General features: G+C 39.5%; 1 protein-coding gene across 2 annotated transcripts; it reads right to left on the bottom strand.

The window, feature by feature from the left end:
- Positions 1-2,734: 2,734 nt before the first annotated feature.
- Positions 2,735-10,466, bottom strand: cmtr2 (cap methyltransferase 2). Of its 2 annotated transcripts, none has more exons than XM_022205927.2 (3): positions 10,406-10,466; positions 5,928-7,202; positions 2,735-4,718 (listed from the first exon to the last, which is right to left on the bottom strand). In XM_022205927.2, exons 2-3 carry the CDS (start codon positions 7,191-7,193, stop codon positions 3,678-3,680), a joined length of 2,307 nt encoding a protein of 768 aa, XP_022061619.2. In that variant the 5' UTR covers positions 7,194-7,202; positions 10,406-10,466; the 3' UTR covers positions 2,735-3,677. The 2 variants fall into 2 exon arrangements, with proteins under 2 accessions (XP_022061619.2, XP_022061618.2); XM_022205926.2 differs by lacking the exon at positions 10,406-10,466 and adding an exon at positions 8,900-10,399.
- Between the last annotated feature and the right edge of the window lie 6,052 nt (positions 10,467-16,518).

Genomic DNA, 16,518 nt, shown 5'->3' with positions numbered 1-16,518 from the left:
AATATTTGGAAAGGACAGAAGAATATTACACTAAGGGAGGATTAAAACCGCACAGTGAAATACAACCCAATCTCTCTCTCTCACACACAGTGTTTTTTCTATCTTTGTCAGGACTCGCATTGACAATACATTCCTTAGCAACTAGCTCCAACCTTAACTACCACAACTAAGTGTCAAATCTCAACCTGACTTACGTTAAACCAAAACTTCACGCTCAAATGGCTCTTAAAGTTGTAAGAAACAATTCATGAAATGTCCCAACAACAAGGGTTTTGGCTCAACATTAAGCGCAGCAAATCCATGTGCACACACAGACTTAACTAAACATCCCTTTCAAAGCCATGCGCTGTAAACATGAATTAACTGCTGCTTCTTTCTGCCTCTCAGATAAAGAATGAATGAAAAAAGTCTCCTAAATCATAAATTTGTATGAATCTGTCTGATTTGTATTGTTTGTGTGGGCGGTGGTGTCGCAAACAGCGAGAAAGATTAGTGGAATATGACTTGCTGATTCGCTTTCTGATCCAGCTTTCGACTGTAATCCACAATGTCAAACTTTAAAGGTATTAAATTGCCTAATGAAAATCCCTGTTGATGAAATTTGCTGAGTTTTGAGTGACAACCGTGTTTTTTAATGGTTTGATCCATAATACTGACCTATAGTTTATCAGGCTGGACCAGATTAAAGATAAATCTCTTTTTTCACCTACAAAGGTGAAGGTTTGATCTGTGTTCTACTCTGATTCTCTTTTAGTGTTTTGACGGAGAAGTAATATTCGCATTAATTTCAGGTTGGATGTAGAGCTATACACTGTAAAACCTTTTCTGTCCTCAGTTCAAGAGGAAGATTGTGGATTTTTTATCAGCTTTTATTGTTGATGCGGTTTGTATGATTTTCCTGTTCAATAATCATTCCAGCTTTCTTCCACGTCTCAGTTTGTTTTCCAGACTGTATTGAACATCTCACCCTCACAGTGCTGCTATCAGGCCTGCATACATATATTTTGTTTCTGAAACAGTATTTGGGATTATGTACAGAAGTTCATGCAAAGTGACAAGCATTTTCACTGCAGCATATCGTGCATGTTTTAGAGAGATTCAGAGAAAACTTTTCTTCTTTCATTTTAAAGAAACAAAAACTTTCTGAGGGACACAGAGGGCAGATATTCTTGCCTTCACATCGCTAGGGGATTTTGTCACACTTCAGCAGTCTCAACGGACAGAAAGATTCAACTTTGTCATTTATCACTGCACATTTTTAATATTTTTGTATGAAAATAAACTCCTTCATTAAATTTGACCAACATCAAAAAAACAATCAACAAATGAAGCAACTACAAATATGTAATTTTGTCCTCCAACACTTCATGAGCTGTGCAGAACATGACCTACGAAACATTTTCATGCCTTCAGATAGAGGATAGAAAGATCCCAAATATCCTGGGATGAAATCATGTTGTTGCAGGACAGCAGGCACTTCAGGGCAAAGTCCAGACTGTGATGTGTGAGGCTGAGGGTGGACGTCTGTTTGTTCAACCTCCTTAAAATCCTCAGTGGATTTAGTCACGGCTGAGCTCTTTTGATCAACTACTGAGAGTAATTTGCTTTTTCATGCTTTGCAAGTTCATACCATCACAGTTTTGTTCTCGCCTGCAGGTCTTTAGTAGCTGTGTATACGACAGACTGACATTATGCTGGAGGTGAAACAAAAACTACAACAATTTGAACTGAAGTCATGTTCAGATTGAAGAAGTGAGGCTGAATTTATTCACCGCATTTAAAAGATTAATTAAAGCTAGTTTGTTAAAGAAATATTAGTTACATTTGATTGTCATTTCATTGTTGTTTTGAAAAGTACTAACTTAAAGGGGACCTTCGGTTTTTTTCAACCTGGGGTCTGTTTTCATATGTCATTTTATACATGTGAGTGATGGAGAAATGAATTTTCGACATAGCTCCAGTATTTAGCCAGGCAGGCAGCTTAGCAGCTCAGCTAGCAGCTCAGCTAGCAGCTTGGCTAGCGAAAAGTATGGGGCAGCTGGCCCCGAAATCTCGCGATTTGTCAGAACGAGATTTGCTTTCTAGCGTCCTGAGATTTGGATACAGACCACAACAAAGAGCGATCGTCAGGTAATGTGGAGGTTTTCGTTCACTTCTCATCTCTAGTATGTTGTGGGACACTCATTGAGACTATCTGAGCCGGTCAGTGTGGGGCAAAAAAAGCACGTTAGGGCGGACTTTGATGCAGGGGGGCCAGCTGCCCCATACTTTTCGCTAGCTGAGCTGCTAAGCTGAGCTGCTAAGCTGCCTGCTAAGCTGCCTGCCTGACTAAATACTGGAGCTATGTCGAAAATTCATTTCTCCATCACTCACATGTATCAAATGACATATGAAAACAGACCCCAGGTTGGAAAAAAAACGAAGTTCCCCTTTAATTGTAACTGGAGAACCAAAATGGTATGTCACTGTCTGTGTTGGCCAGCAGCTATTTTATTTTATTGTATTATAGGTGTGTGTGTGTGTGTGTATACATGTATGTATACACATGCATATATTTTTTTCATGTTTTTTTTTTTGTTTTTAAGTTCACTTTTTTGGAATTTCTGGGGATAAAGGGGTAGACATAATAAGACTTGTCTTCTTTCTGCTCCCTTTCATTCTTGTTTGGTGACTATTTTTATTTACATAAAACATTTTTTTATTGTACAAATGAATGAAATAAAACAAACAAACGTCATGGGTTGGACATCTGTATTTATGAACTCTGAAACACTCTGTTCAGTCCATTATCAAATAAGTTCTGTTATTTAATAACCAAATATGAATCTATAACAACAAATCATTACTGGATTTTCCGTTAAAATAATGAAATAAATGAATATCTGTATTGACTTCGGAATTCCAGCGTAGGACTTGGGCAACACGTGATGAACTAAATGTTTATTTTGTTTATCAAAGCTCAATGAGAAAAGTATGTATATCCAAATTAAATATATTCTCCTTAAAGTTAGATCTATTCAGTTTGGTCAGTAAATAACTGTGTCTAAGAAATTAAATGAACAAGACATTCTACAGATGAAAAATAAACTCCCCAGTGACAGAGTTTCTAAATGAATTCAAACAGAATGTATCATGTCAAGATCTTTCATTTTTCTATACTGCCTTTTTGTAGTTTATCAGCTAATGCACTTATACCAAGATATGTGTCGTAAATGAAAATGTGCCATCGGTTGTATGAAGCTCTGTGTGGCTTCACAGCAAGTAAATAAAGTCTGATAAATGTCCTCCAACAGTCAGCATTATTCTTGAAAACAACAAGGCTGAGAATGAAAAATATCCGAAGTGTGGAGTTGAAAGAAATGAGCTTAAATCCAAGGTCATGCTGAGCTGTGGGTACTGAAGGCACCAGGTTTTAACGAGCAAGAAGAAAGGAAATCTCTGTTTTTGCTAGTTCACTGTTAATCCTTGTTTAATCTGTCCATTGAGAGTCAGACGTTATAGGAGTGTAATGTTCAATCACACGAGTGCTCCGTAGGTATCAGCATGCAAAATGATTCAGTGACTAACTGCTGGAAGCTCATACAGCTGTGCAGTCTGCTGCTTCAACAACAACACAACAGACTGACAGCTTCTGAAATGACAGCATGTATCCCAGAGTGACAGTTCACTAAACTGCTCTATGACTGCATGAGCAGATGCAGCTTCCGCTGGATGATTTCCGAGTTCATGGTCCACAGGAACTCAGTGAGTCCTCCAGTGAGCAGCTCCTCCATGGGAACAAACTGCAGCACCTGTCTGTCACCTCCACAAGGCTGCTTTTTACCCGTGTCCTCTTCTTTTAACTGATTCATGCAGCTCTGCACGTCGCTAAGAACCGGCAGCATTCGGGCAGCAGCTTCAGGGCAGAAGTCTATGCACACAAGCAGCATCCCAACCACAGCAGGGGGGGGCGGGCACCTGAAGGAGACGGACTGAAAACATGTGTGCAGGCAGAGCACAACAGCTGCAGTGACACGAGTGAGGGCGGAGAACACCGGCAGCAGCAGGGCATCTCCAGAGCTCAGAGTCTGCAGGGAAAACAGGACACAAGTGACGAGCTGCTGCTGGTAAAGCGGCTCGCCGTCGTGCAGCGACATGCAGCCTCCAGGAGGAAATGAAGGCTCTGCAGAAAATGTTAACAGTAAATCCCCAATTTGGCTCTCACAGTCGCCCCAAACTGAGCGGCCACCAACCACCAGACATTGTTTCTTTTTTTTGTTCCCCACGCTGAAGGCACAAAGACCTGCAACCTCAGACAAGATGGAGGCCGCACAAGCCACATGGCAGGAGTCACAGGGAGCAACACGGGTCCAGTCTACAGCGGTGTCCATCAGGGCTTCGTTCAAGTGGTTTAAGAGTCCTCCTTCACAGAACGGAGAGTTTCTGACAGCAGGCAGCGCTGCCCCAACAATCACATACCATGAATCCACGTGGCAGCTGGACAGGGGTCCCTCTAAAACGCAGCCCGTCCCACTGTCCTCAGTGCAGTGTCTCTGGATCCAGCTGGCATGACAACCTTTCTCAATGCGCTCCCTCCAGCTCAGGGTCTGCAATTCCATGCGCTCATTGAAAGAGCCTGTTTGCCTCTTCTGTCCCAGAGGTCGACCAGCCGAGACGCTGCAGCAGGCGGGACTGACCGTGTTACGAGAGATCCAGCAGCTCCTCGGGAGAAAACTCACCTACACACAGAAACACTTATTCAAGTTCAAATTTAGTCAATTTAACGTTTGTCGTTTCAGCCATTACAAAGCTTGAGAATAATGTTGGAATTTAAATAAGCACAAAACACCGATCAGAATGTCCAGTGATGGTAAAGGGAGCATTATCCCTTTGAGTTTGATTTTAAATTGAATTTGTTTTGGGATTTTTGCAGCATATTTCACAGTCTGACTCTAACGTATACCACCATGTATGAATTTTAAAGTAGGTATTTTGTGCAGATTCATGAAATTGGTGAATCTGTTGATAAATGATGGTGAAATTCAAACAGATCAATAACTTCACAGTTAAGTACCTGGCTGGCAAGAGTAGTTACAACCTATTTAATGCTGCATTTGTCTTACATATAATTAAAAAATGAGGACATTTAGGTTTTTTTAAACAAGGTAATAATACATCAGCTCCAACACACATTTCTGTTCCAGAGCTGGACCAAATGGACATTTTTTTAAAGTTCTTCATACCATGAAAAAAACAACTAATTTAGTCAAGTGTCTGAAAGTGCGATTGCAGATTTAATTACAAAAAACAAAGAAGGCCTAAATGTCTCAACGAATGTCTGTCAACACACTTTTTTATACCATTTGGCAAATATGTACTTGCTGCAAAATTTACCTTTATGAGAATAAAGTTGCTGCTGAAGTGCAGGTGATGCAGGCACAAGAAAGTACCGACAAATTCACCCCATGAGATGCTATGCTTTGAGATGTAAGAGCAACTTAGACATAGAGAAAACCATTTCACTAAGTCGCCGTTTTTGAACATTTGCATATACACATGTTTAGGTTAGTAAAGAAATTAAGACTTGAAATGCTCTGGCTAGCTCAACTAAGTTTGAACACAATGAACTTTGACATCTGATAAAAGGTCTGCAGCCATGATTAGAGCTGACTGCTGGCATTCATTTGCTAAGAAGTTCACAATGACTATGCTAACACACTAAAATCAAAGCACGCGCCTTGTCACTATGTTCAGTTCAATCTTTAGGCTCACTGACAAACTGTCCTTAAAGTGCTCAGGAGAAAAAATAATTCTCCAACTTCACTGCAACCTCAATCTGTTCCTGAGAAACATGTGATATGACTGGAAACTCTAGAAGAGCTTCTAAATGGATCTTTAGGTTATTGTCATCTCAGTTATCTACTCATCACGTTCTGAAAACATCCTACCTGGAAGCGCTGCAGGTATTCGTGAGCCACACAGTCCCTGATGTGGTCGAGCTGCTGCCGCTCCTCTGTGCTCATTTCCTCAAACATTTGCAGGTTTTCTGTGATTGTCTCCACCTGCACTTTGTGGAAGTAGAGGCACACTTCTTCATGCTGTTTCAGAAACGTCTCCGGGAGGACAGAACTCGGGAAAAGTGCCTCTCGGTCAGCCAGATGTGGTCCATAATTACGAATCAGTTTTGACAGCAGGGGCCTCACAGCCTCTTTGGCATCATAGTTCAGACACACAACATAAACCTCAGAGTTCCCTGCCTTGCTGGTGGCGGGCTTGAAGACGTTGACGGATTGGAAACAGCAGTTCAGCAGGTAGAGTAAGCAGACGGAGGTGTGTTCATACAGTGTGAACATTTTCAGTACAAAGGAGCCTCCTGGGCTCAGGAGCAGCAGTGCAGCTGTGACCTCGCAGTAATGCAGCGAAGCCACCAGCGCCTCCTGCTCATCAGGGTTCTCCTGACAGTCAAAACTTCCATCTGCCGTCACCAAATCAACTCTACGCATGTTTGACACAAACGCCTGCAGATCCAGCAAATGTTTCTGCATCATGATGTTGCCGGTGTTGTCTGAGCCAAAGAACCACCAGGGCAGCGTGTTGGCGATCAGCCGATCATCTGCGATGGTCGTGCCTCCCCCGTTAGCCTCATGGTACGGGTTGAGAGTGTTGGCGGCCCAGCTCCAGTCACAGTACCGCGTGAACTCACTGGTTTTCATGTAGTGGTTCAGAGCGGTTATAAAGGCTCCTGGAGCTTCACACAGGTGGACCGTGTTCAGCTCTCCATTCTGAAGAGCCTCCTCTGGGAGAAGATTAAAGGATCCAAGGATCTCGTAGAACTTACACCAGGCTTGAGTGCAGAGTTCTGCGTTGGCAGCAGAACGTACGGCAGCGATCACCTTCCCGGCCCGATTGGTGGAGTTGGTGTGCTGATGCCACACCTGTACATTCTTGTCACTGAGCTGGTTCTTCACGCCGTTCAGCGACACTTTCAGCGCCTGCAGACGGCAGTGCTCCTCTGCTGAGCGTCTGAGTGCAACATTTGGGTCGGGGATGCTCCACTCCTCGCTGGATGGCTTCACATAGGTTCGAACTTTACTAAAAAGACTTCGTATCTCAGCCAGTGTTTCGGGGTCAGATGCCACCATCGTGTTGAAAGGCTGCTGCTGCTGCTGCTGCTGCTTGCTGACTTTCCTCTTGGTGCCATTGCCCGAGTTCATCCTCCACACCTGTTGTGGGACAACAACAAGAGAAGTTGGGACATGCACTGATTAAAAAGCAAACCTGCATCATCCACTTTCTGCTTCGATCTAATCCACCGGAGTGTTTTAGTGTTTATGTGACCTGCTTACACACTGCAGGTAGATTCAATCTTCAGAGAAAAAAAAAAGCATCAGCTGAGAGTACATTTCACAGTGACTTATACTGCGGTTCAGCTCCGCAACCCTTAATTCTAATCTCCGTGCATGAGTGGTGTTGAAATGTCGGCTGGTTGTAATATGGTGCCCTCGGGCCACAGAGCAGACTGTAAATACTAGCGATTACCTCAACAGGCGGCTGCTTCATCCGACAACATCACAACTACAGCACACAGCATCCTATAATAAGGCTTGGAAGTAACCAGATTCACTCAACACTGGTGTACTTTATCAATATGTTTATATAGTAACTATATAAGGATGTAAAATAACTTTTCCTTGCTAACATAATAGGGAAAAAGAAAACAGGCCAGTTATTTTCCCTTTTTTAAATGGAGGTTTTACCTTATTTATTTAGGTGGATGAATGGATGGATAGATTCCTAGAAAATAGCACAACACTAGGCCATATGAAACTCAGTCACCCTGTGCTATAATAATCTTTAGCAATCCATGTAATCATTGAACAATTTCTGATTCATGACAAAAATCATTTACAGTCAAAATCAAATTATCAGAGTTAATTCTCATGCCCGTGTGCATATGATTTAGATGACAACATTGAGCAGGAGAAGGAATTTCTGGGTCATTTCTTGATTAGTCTGCAGTGATGAATGGCAGTATGTGGTATACAACTAATGACAGCACATCCATCAGCTACATGTCATAAATCACACGGATCAGCACCACTGCTGGTTATGAAAGTCAGCAGCTCTGAGCACTATTTGGAAACAGAAACGCTGTTAACATAAACAAGAAAGACAAACAGCCTGACTGATGTTACTTTTGTCGTCCACGTCAGAGATCCATGAAGAGATTTAGATACTTTGGCTGGGTCAGACGTTACGTGATATTAATTCATTTTGAATTGATCAACATTGATATATTTGAGATCTCAGCTGCTACAAAGTCAAAATAAAAACCGTAAAAGCCGAGAAACTGTAGCTTAGCAGTAGATAAATAGATAAAATTACAGAGTTAAATTGAGTGACAACTATGAAAAATTATTCTTCATGCTATTTAATAATGAATGATTTACATTTGTAATTTGTCAAATACGCAGGTCTGTTAATTGTGCAGCTCTTGGTTGCACAAAAACTTCAATTACAACATGGAATATGACAATAACACACAAAAGCAGAGATTTTTTTAGAGATATCTATGATTTTCCTAAACTCCCACCAATAAACTGAAACATTTCCTGCTGTTATCCCAAAATAAGCAATTAAAAGATGAGAATTTAGGCTGTAGGTCCTTGCAGGGATTTAGCATTTTTCTCAAAAAAATAATTGCCTAAGTGGTGCATTAAAAAAAAAAATCAAAACATGTTGTTTATAGTTTTCAGGGCAATGACTTGTAAGTATTTAGCACGTAATGAAAAATAATAGCAATTTTGACAACCAATACTGGCAAAAAAGGGTCAGCCTTGATATAATAGATTGATTGATTATCACTTTCGTCATTTTTAAAAAAAGTAATATTACAGAATTAAATTTCAAAATGTGTTACCTTGACTCAGAAGCAGCCAGCTCTCACTATCTGTCGTCACTTCTCTGTGGACTTCAGCAATGCCTTTCCTTCAGCACCACATGCTTGGTTACATGTCATGAGTAAAAGTGTAAAAAATGTTACCCTCTCCTCCTTTCTTTTTGTGTTTTTGTTTGGTAGCTGGCTTGTATTTACCCTTTGCTATTCAACTACTAACTGCATGTTAAATGCACATAATGTATATTTTTGTAATCACTGGGTGAACTCTGGAAATCTAAGTCAGTGGTAATAACTGTTTGTTAGATTTTTTTTCTTTACTTTTTGTCTATTAAAGACCAACTTATCTCTGTATGCTGGAGGTTCACTGTATACACAGTTGGTGTAACATCTTCAATAAAATATTTTATAAATTAAGGCAGTGCAGAAAAAACACAAACCAACAGTGTTGTTTGTTACTAATTTTCTGTGACCAGTACTTTGTGCTCAACAATGAAGAGCTTTAATATTCTTTTTGGTTTCCCAGAAATATGAATTAAAAGTGACACGGAAATTTAATTCAAACCCAGCTTTTTAATCTGGTTAATGGCTCTGAGATTATTATTTACCAGATAATATCATCAGCAGAGGAAACGTGATGACACTGTAGTTCCTCTCTGCTGCTTCAGTCATGACCGGAAGCTTCCAGTTACAGTAAATGGATGTTTACGCATCTCTGTTCTCACACAACAGATCAACGGTTTAACACACTGATGTAATCCTATTTCTGCATTAATGATCTTACTGGTTACCTGATTAACTGCAATTAGTCTTTATTGTGGATTAAAGCAAGAATTCTATGATATAAATGAGATGCTGGAAGTAAATGTGAATTAAGGTATTGTGGATTTGAAGACCAAGAATTTAATTTTCACTGCAAATGTCTGTCAGTTCCAAATATCAATTATTGGTGGCCTTAATTACTGACAATGGGCATCAGCCTTGAAAAAAGCTAATTATCAGTCGTTTTTTAGTATTACGGTCTAACAATTCTGTCTGTGGAAGTACAAGAAATAAGATTACAGTATCCCTTGTTGAATTTTTTTTTTGCCTTGCTTGATTATGAAGCAGCGATAATGGGACGTTTCAAATGAGAAATTCTTGCAATATTGCTGTCTGAACTTAATTAACCGGATGTTATATTTGTGAGATGTGAGCTAAATAAGGACTAATGAAAGAGTGTAGAGATAAAACTTCACACAGTGAGTTCAGGCCTTAATGTAGATGCTAGTTTGGGTCTGAGGACAGGGTAACTGCTTCCGTGTTAAAAATATTCCTCTGTGGAAAGCAAACAGTTGAAATAAAAAGTTTTCCCTCAGCTGGAGCAGAATGTTTCCCCACAGACCTCCAGACCGAGTTTGGTCTCCCAAAACCCGCAAAGTGTGAATCTACTAACACGCCGGGTTCAAGCCTTCGTGCCCCATGTCTCAGTCCCGGAGTTGTCTACCGATAAAACACAGAACCAGCTGAAAACACAGAACTTAAACTCACCGGACTGACGCTGCTGCTACCAGGAAGCGGAATCACCAGTCACATGACTCACAGCAGCACTGCGCATGCGTTTAGCTGAGTTGGTAGAGCCGTAGAGCCTCCTTAAAGAAGCACATTTTGAAGAGTTAATGGATTTATTTTGCCCTTACAGATTAAACTCAAACTCTGCTGAACTGAAATGCGAAATCACCTTCATCTAAATAATGTAGCAATTGAGCTTGAAGGTTCACCTTACATTTTTTTTTACAAAAACTGTATGTTGTATAAGCATTTTTAGTGCTTTATAAAAGCTTAGATTTGCTACACTTGCTTTTCATTTTGACTTACAATGCTTGCTTTTTTTTTTTTAAGGATCCTTTTCATGTTCTATTTCCTAATGTTTATGCACAGTTATGCACCAGAACACCAAGTCAAATTCCTACTATGAGAAATATCTGTCAATAAAATTAATTCTAATTCTAACTGCCTGTTTCACATTTTAATTTCCATTATTATGATTAAGTGTCATTCTTTTTTCATTTTGTAGTATTTGACCTGACACGTGTTATTTATACATTAATACAATTGAATGTGTTGTCTGCTCTTGGCTATTTAGAGCAACTCTATGCTGTTGTTTAGAAATGGGTCGCTATGTCCAGGAGGTTGATGGACAGAGCTCTTTGTTTTGACCTTTGGCTTCCATTATAACAGAAACCATATGTTAAGATTTCATACACAACCAAACCTAGATAAGTGAGCGCATATTGTTATTCTGGGAGGTTTAGATTGGCTTTGAATCCTCCATTGGGCAGACCATAGTGCCTCATCAGATGCTGTGTTCTTTGTAATAAAATTCTTCTTATTAAGCAAATCAGTGTCAGCGGACGTTTTCTTCAACATCCGCACATCCTCGACATCTGAGAAACTACAAATCATATGTGAAACAGCTTTGCATCATCAGCGCTACATGCTGAACCACTAATATGTAACTTTAGCCAAATGCTAAAAATAAATCTGACAACATATCCCTATATGATGATTAGGTAACAGCTGAGCTCTGCTAGTCAGACGTGTTCTAGAAGGATGGTGGACGTCAACCATCACATCATCTGCAGCTTTTCTGTGACATCTGGGATAAAGATTTAAGACTGGTTAAGTAGCAGGGGAATCTGTGAATTATGTCTTTGCATTGTATAGAACTTCATCAATAATATCTCATACTGTACGGTGAAAAAATATGGCACATTGTTTTCTTGCCACATCTAAAGCTGAAATCTAATTTGTCCTCATCAGATTTTCTCCTTGGTGTTCTGACAGTGTGTTGATTGCTGATAGCTATGGTAATATTGAAATATTTTTAAGATCTATACAAGAGAATAGAAAGTGACAAAAATATACCGATCTATGCTGAAGTGTTTTCTGTCTCACTGCAGCTAAATTCAGTTCCTGACTTTGAAATAAACTCCACAATCCCCTGTTCTGCTAGACTTGCTGGTATTTGCGTCTTTGCAACCAGATTATCCACATTGACCTGATCTGTGCTTCACGTTATATAATTATTAGAGCTCTCTGCTATGTGAGCTGATGAAAACTGTTGGGAAATATTGTGCTTTAATGCCATGTCTGAGTGAGCTTTACAAGCTGTTTGTACCGCTGTGTTTGCTGTACTTGCAACTGCTTCACACAGATTACATATGCTACTCATGCAAAGGTAATTTTGGCTTTAGCAAAAAAAACATGCGCAACTAAAAAACAGGACACTCACAGAGGAAGACTCATTCATAAATAATGGGCCTTTGGGATATTCTAGCGCATGTGGGATTTCCAAAAATGGTGACTGTAAACATTTTGTCATCCAATGTAGCTCTATAACAGTGGCTGTCTTGTAATATTAATGTGTGCATCAGGAGTTATCTTTCTATTTATGACCTAATGTCTCTACTGTCCAAATGCAACCTTTCTTACTGTTTCAGGTGGAGGAAGACAGTCCAAGAGGAGAACGAATGGCTTAGATTTCAAAGATCCTTCCTGTTTTTGTTTGTTTATTTGTTTGCTTTATTCTCACCATGTAATTTCATCAAATGGTGCCTTATGATCTGCTAATCAGTAGTCAGCATACTGCACATGTTGGTGTTTTTTCATACTATGGCCTCCATGTGAACAAAGATTTGCATATGTATACATAATTTACCTCCAAATCCTTGTTTGTTCTCAAAGTTAGCTCTTTATGTTTTATTAATGCGTTGCAGGGTTTTTCTTATTTTATTTTGTTTCTATTTTGACTTTCCTGCACAAGTATATGCAAATAGATTCAGAGCATCAAGCAAATACTCATTAAAACTCAGTTAAAGTGTGGGTCACATCTTTATTGTTGTGTTACTTATTTGCAGCACCTAAAGGTCACTTCAAAGGAAGAGAATTAAACAATAGAGAAAGGAAACACCTGAAAACACAGTTAATCCTTTAAGTGAGATTATAACTTTTAAAAATCACATTAAATAATAGATTGCAAGATTAAAATGATCTCTTTAGTGTATCTCTGGGTCTACAAGCATTTAAGATTGTTGTGGTCAATTGGTTTATACAGTAAATGGCTGATTTTTCAGGGAAATTTATTTTGAGGTGCATGGAAATGTGTAAAAATACATAAATAACAACAGGACCTTGGGGGGACAGGGAAAGCACTGGGTTTAAAGTATTCAAATCAAGTGCAGCAACATATATATCACAATTGATATAGAAGGGTTTGGGGTTTTAAAGGTCATGTGTGACTGAAAAAAATGAAACATGCTCTGCAAATAGGAAGAGAGACAGATGCACCAGGCATAGCTTGCTCTGTTTGGTTTTTATTCTTAAAGGGCATCCAGGTCCCTCCAACATTCAGTTCACTCAGGTCTCCACTAACAAACCAGAGCTGTGACTCTGAATTTAAATTCTAACAGGAGTTGTTGACTTAAAAACTGCGACATGCGTCTTTCAGACTGTCCTTTTCTCAGATTGTATTTTGTTTGTTGTTCATTTTGTCCACCCTCAGTGATTTTAACGTAGATGGAGTAAACTGACACTGTGCGCAGATTTGGAAAGAGACTGTACAACTCTGGGCCACAAACTCTCTCAGGACTGCATCCGCCTGTCACTCAGAGCAGCCACAACCTTCATTATGTATAACTTTAAGCATTTCATACAATTTAAATCGGTGAGTCTAGTTAAAATCACTCCAGTTATCATAAAAGGAGATATTAACTGTAGAGACCAAAATGTTTTTTGTACCAGACTGTCAACATGTTTTTTTCAGTTGTAAAGCTGGGTAATTTTTTATTATGGGTGTCTATGACGATTGATTCACTTTTGCAGCAGCCTCAAATGGCAACTGGAGGAACTGCAGATTTTGAAACTTCATTTTTCAGCCCGGAGGTTGTTGCTTGGTCATCACTACCAGGTTGTCATCATTTTGTTTTCAACTTTACTATAGACAGAAAGAACTTTATTTCTTGTATGTGCAACCACCAAAGGTAATTTCTCTGAACAAATCAATAACCAGCTGTGTGACATTTCTCTATCTATGTCATTATGGGGCACAGTGACTCCAGAATAAAGGACACATACAGAGTTGATCAAATGCCAGTTAGTTTCTTCACTGGCTACTTTGTCTGCCAGGTAACATTCAGCTGATTTATCAGAGTCCAAAAAAATTGTATTTAGTCGATTAAAAGTGCTTGTTGGAAGGTTAAATAACTTCATAGCAGTCTACAAAAATGAAGTCTGTAGTTTCGATAGTGTATGTTCAACTTTCTAAGACATATTGGCCTCAATTAAAACACTCTCTAGAAACATCTTCTACCTTAATGACCTTATCCAAGTAAACCAACAAATAAGCGACCTCTCAATTTGCTTGTAGTCACTGTCAAGCCGCAAGGTTTAACCCACAAGGACAAGGACAAAGGTGAAAAGATGTTCAAAGCTGTTAAAGCCAAAACTAGAGGGGAAAAGAAACAAAAGAACAAGCTAAATAGGCATAAAAAGTCAGTTTCTGGTTCTCACAAAGGACAAAGACCCAGTACTCAGGCACAACAGGGTTGCTCAGATCTTTATTGTGTTAAGTACAGCAGAGTGTTGTCAGCATGGCTTTAGATTCTTTATGTCAAGAAACTAGCTAAACACAGACTGAGAAGACCATCTGAGCGGTATCTTCTGTCTATTGGTTGCACTGAGCATTATAGTGAACCCAACACATTTGATTTACCTATTTTCTTTTCTTTATGTGACACATGCACTTACTTACCGAGAGCCTCACTGTTCAATATTCATACATATATGTTACCCAGTGGATGTGAACGCTGCAATTATCCCTGTGGCGCTTGGATGTTAAGATAAAAGAAAATGGGAGAACGAAGCTCAATTGCACACGACAAGGAGAATACATTTATGATGCAGTCCTACGGCTGTTATCCTCATTGTTATGCATACTGTCATGTACTATGTGAATCCATTGATAGGGTTCATTTATAATAATGTTTCTTATCTGTATGCACACCACATGCACACCACATCAAACTCATGCTAGGTTTCATCACATGTCAGCGTAGTCCCTGAGTTTGTTTGACTGAGAAATGATCCCTAATTAAAGAAACACACAATCACTTTACAAAAATATATAAGCCTCTGTTGTACTTAGGGATAAAATTCTGCTTCAGTGTCAAATACTACCAGATTTTAACTCATAAATAACATGTTTAATGAGATCAATGGAGGTGTGTTTCAACATGTCATCTCAAAACTAAAGAAAAAAGTAGAGTAGGTACACGGTTAAAAGATTCTAAGACTTTAATGGAAAGAAAATAGCTCACCTTTACTGCAATGCTGCTCATACACAAGGTGACGGAGGCCTCTCCTTCACCTGAGCTCATTGCCACTGCAGCGATTATCCCACAGAGTTCGGCCTGTGGGTCAAAGACCTGCTGTCACCACTTCAATAAAGGCCGGGGAGCAGAATGAGGGACGCATGTTATCTCCATCATGATGATCCCAGCCTGCTGGTCATAACCTTACTGCATATAAAACAAGGTCACACACATACATGTATACAGCCATGTCCATGACCATGCATGCAGTACAATGCTAGAAATGCACATAACACTGACAGACACATCCCTCCCTTTGGCACAAGAAAGCACAGAAAACTGCAGCTTATCTGCAAATTAAGCAAGAACAAAATAGTGTTTTTTATTCAACGTGAACACAAAAGACAAGAAGATTTCAATCAGTGTGACAGAAATACCATCCAGCCATCCGCTTTCATTCATGCGTCCTGCTGACGCTCTTATCAGGAACAATTAAACGTTTAAAAGGGATGCCGCAAATTGCCATTTAATTAATTAGCATGGCAAGAAGCCCACATTACAAGTATTCTGTCAGTAAGAAAGTCGCTACGGGGGACAACATAATAATGAGGGCTGGAAATTATTTTTCAGAAGCCAAGGCAAATGAAGAGATAATCTAATGCAGAGAGTATTAGATGATTTTTAAGAGATGCTTGCGGCGTCACACTGAAGATGACAATGTCAGCGTGACGGTCGGTCCACCACTTTGTAGCAGACTGCTGAGGATCAACAACAATTAGATGAGTCTCATGAATTTTTTGCACAGACATTCAGACATTCATGCATTCAGACAACAGGGATGCAAAGTACTGGATTCTTTGCAGATACCTGACATTTTCCAACTCATCTTGACTGATGTTCAGATGCAGATACTGATATATTCATATTTTTTTATAACACTTTAGGCAGAGAAGATCAAGTGTCTCCTGTAGTGGAATTGGCATATTAGCATGTCTACTCTTACCATGAAAGTCCACTAGAAAATGGAAATATGAAAAACAACGCTTTCAAATGCATACATTCATTCGGGAAAATAGGAAAACTACCTCAGCTTACACGTAACACATAAAATATTTATTGTTAGGTAACATTTTAACTTGGGAAAGACCGATATTTCGGCCGGCAGATTAAATCAGTCAGTAATAGCCCTTTTCAAAATAATCATCATCGGCTGGAGTTTTGCTAATTAAACACCTATATACTATTAATTTCTCATAAAACAGTAAATGCTGTTTAGTGTTGGAGTCATGCAGA

The sequence above is a fragment of the Acanthochromis polyacanthus genome, chromosome 2, assembly GCF_021347895.1.
Source record: "Acanthochromis polyacanthus isolate Apoly-LR-REF ecotype Palm Island chromosome 2, KAUST_Apoly_ChrSc, whole genome shotgun sequence".
Lineage (NCBI taxonomy): Eukaryota > Metazoa > Chordata > Actinopteri > Pomacentridae > Acanthochromis > Acanthochromis polyacanthus.
The sequence above is the reverse complement of the archived record's forward strand: the minus strand, read 5'-3'. Positions and strand labels throughout refer to the sequence as shown.

Coding starts and splice junctions, on each gene's coding strand:
- cmtr2 (XM_022205927.2), bottom strand. CDS start 7,193: ATGAACTCGGGCAATGGCACCAAGAGGAAAGTCAGCAAGCAGCAGCAG. Junction 4,719..5,927: donor AATACCTGCAGCGCTTCCAG/GTAGGATGTTTT, acceptor TTCTGTGTGTAG/GTGAGTTTTCTCCCGAGGAG.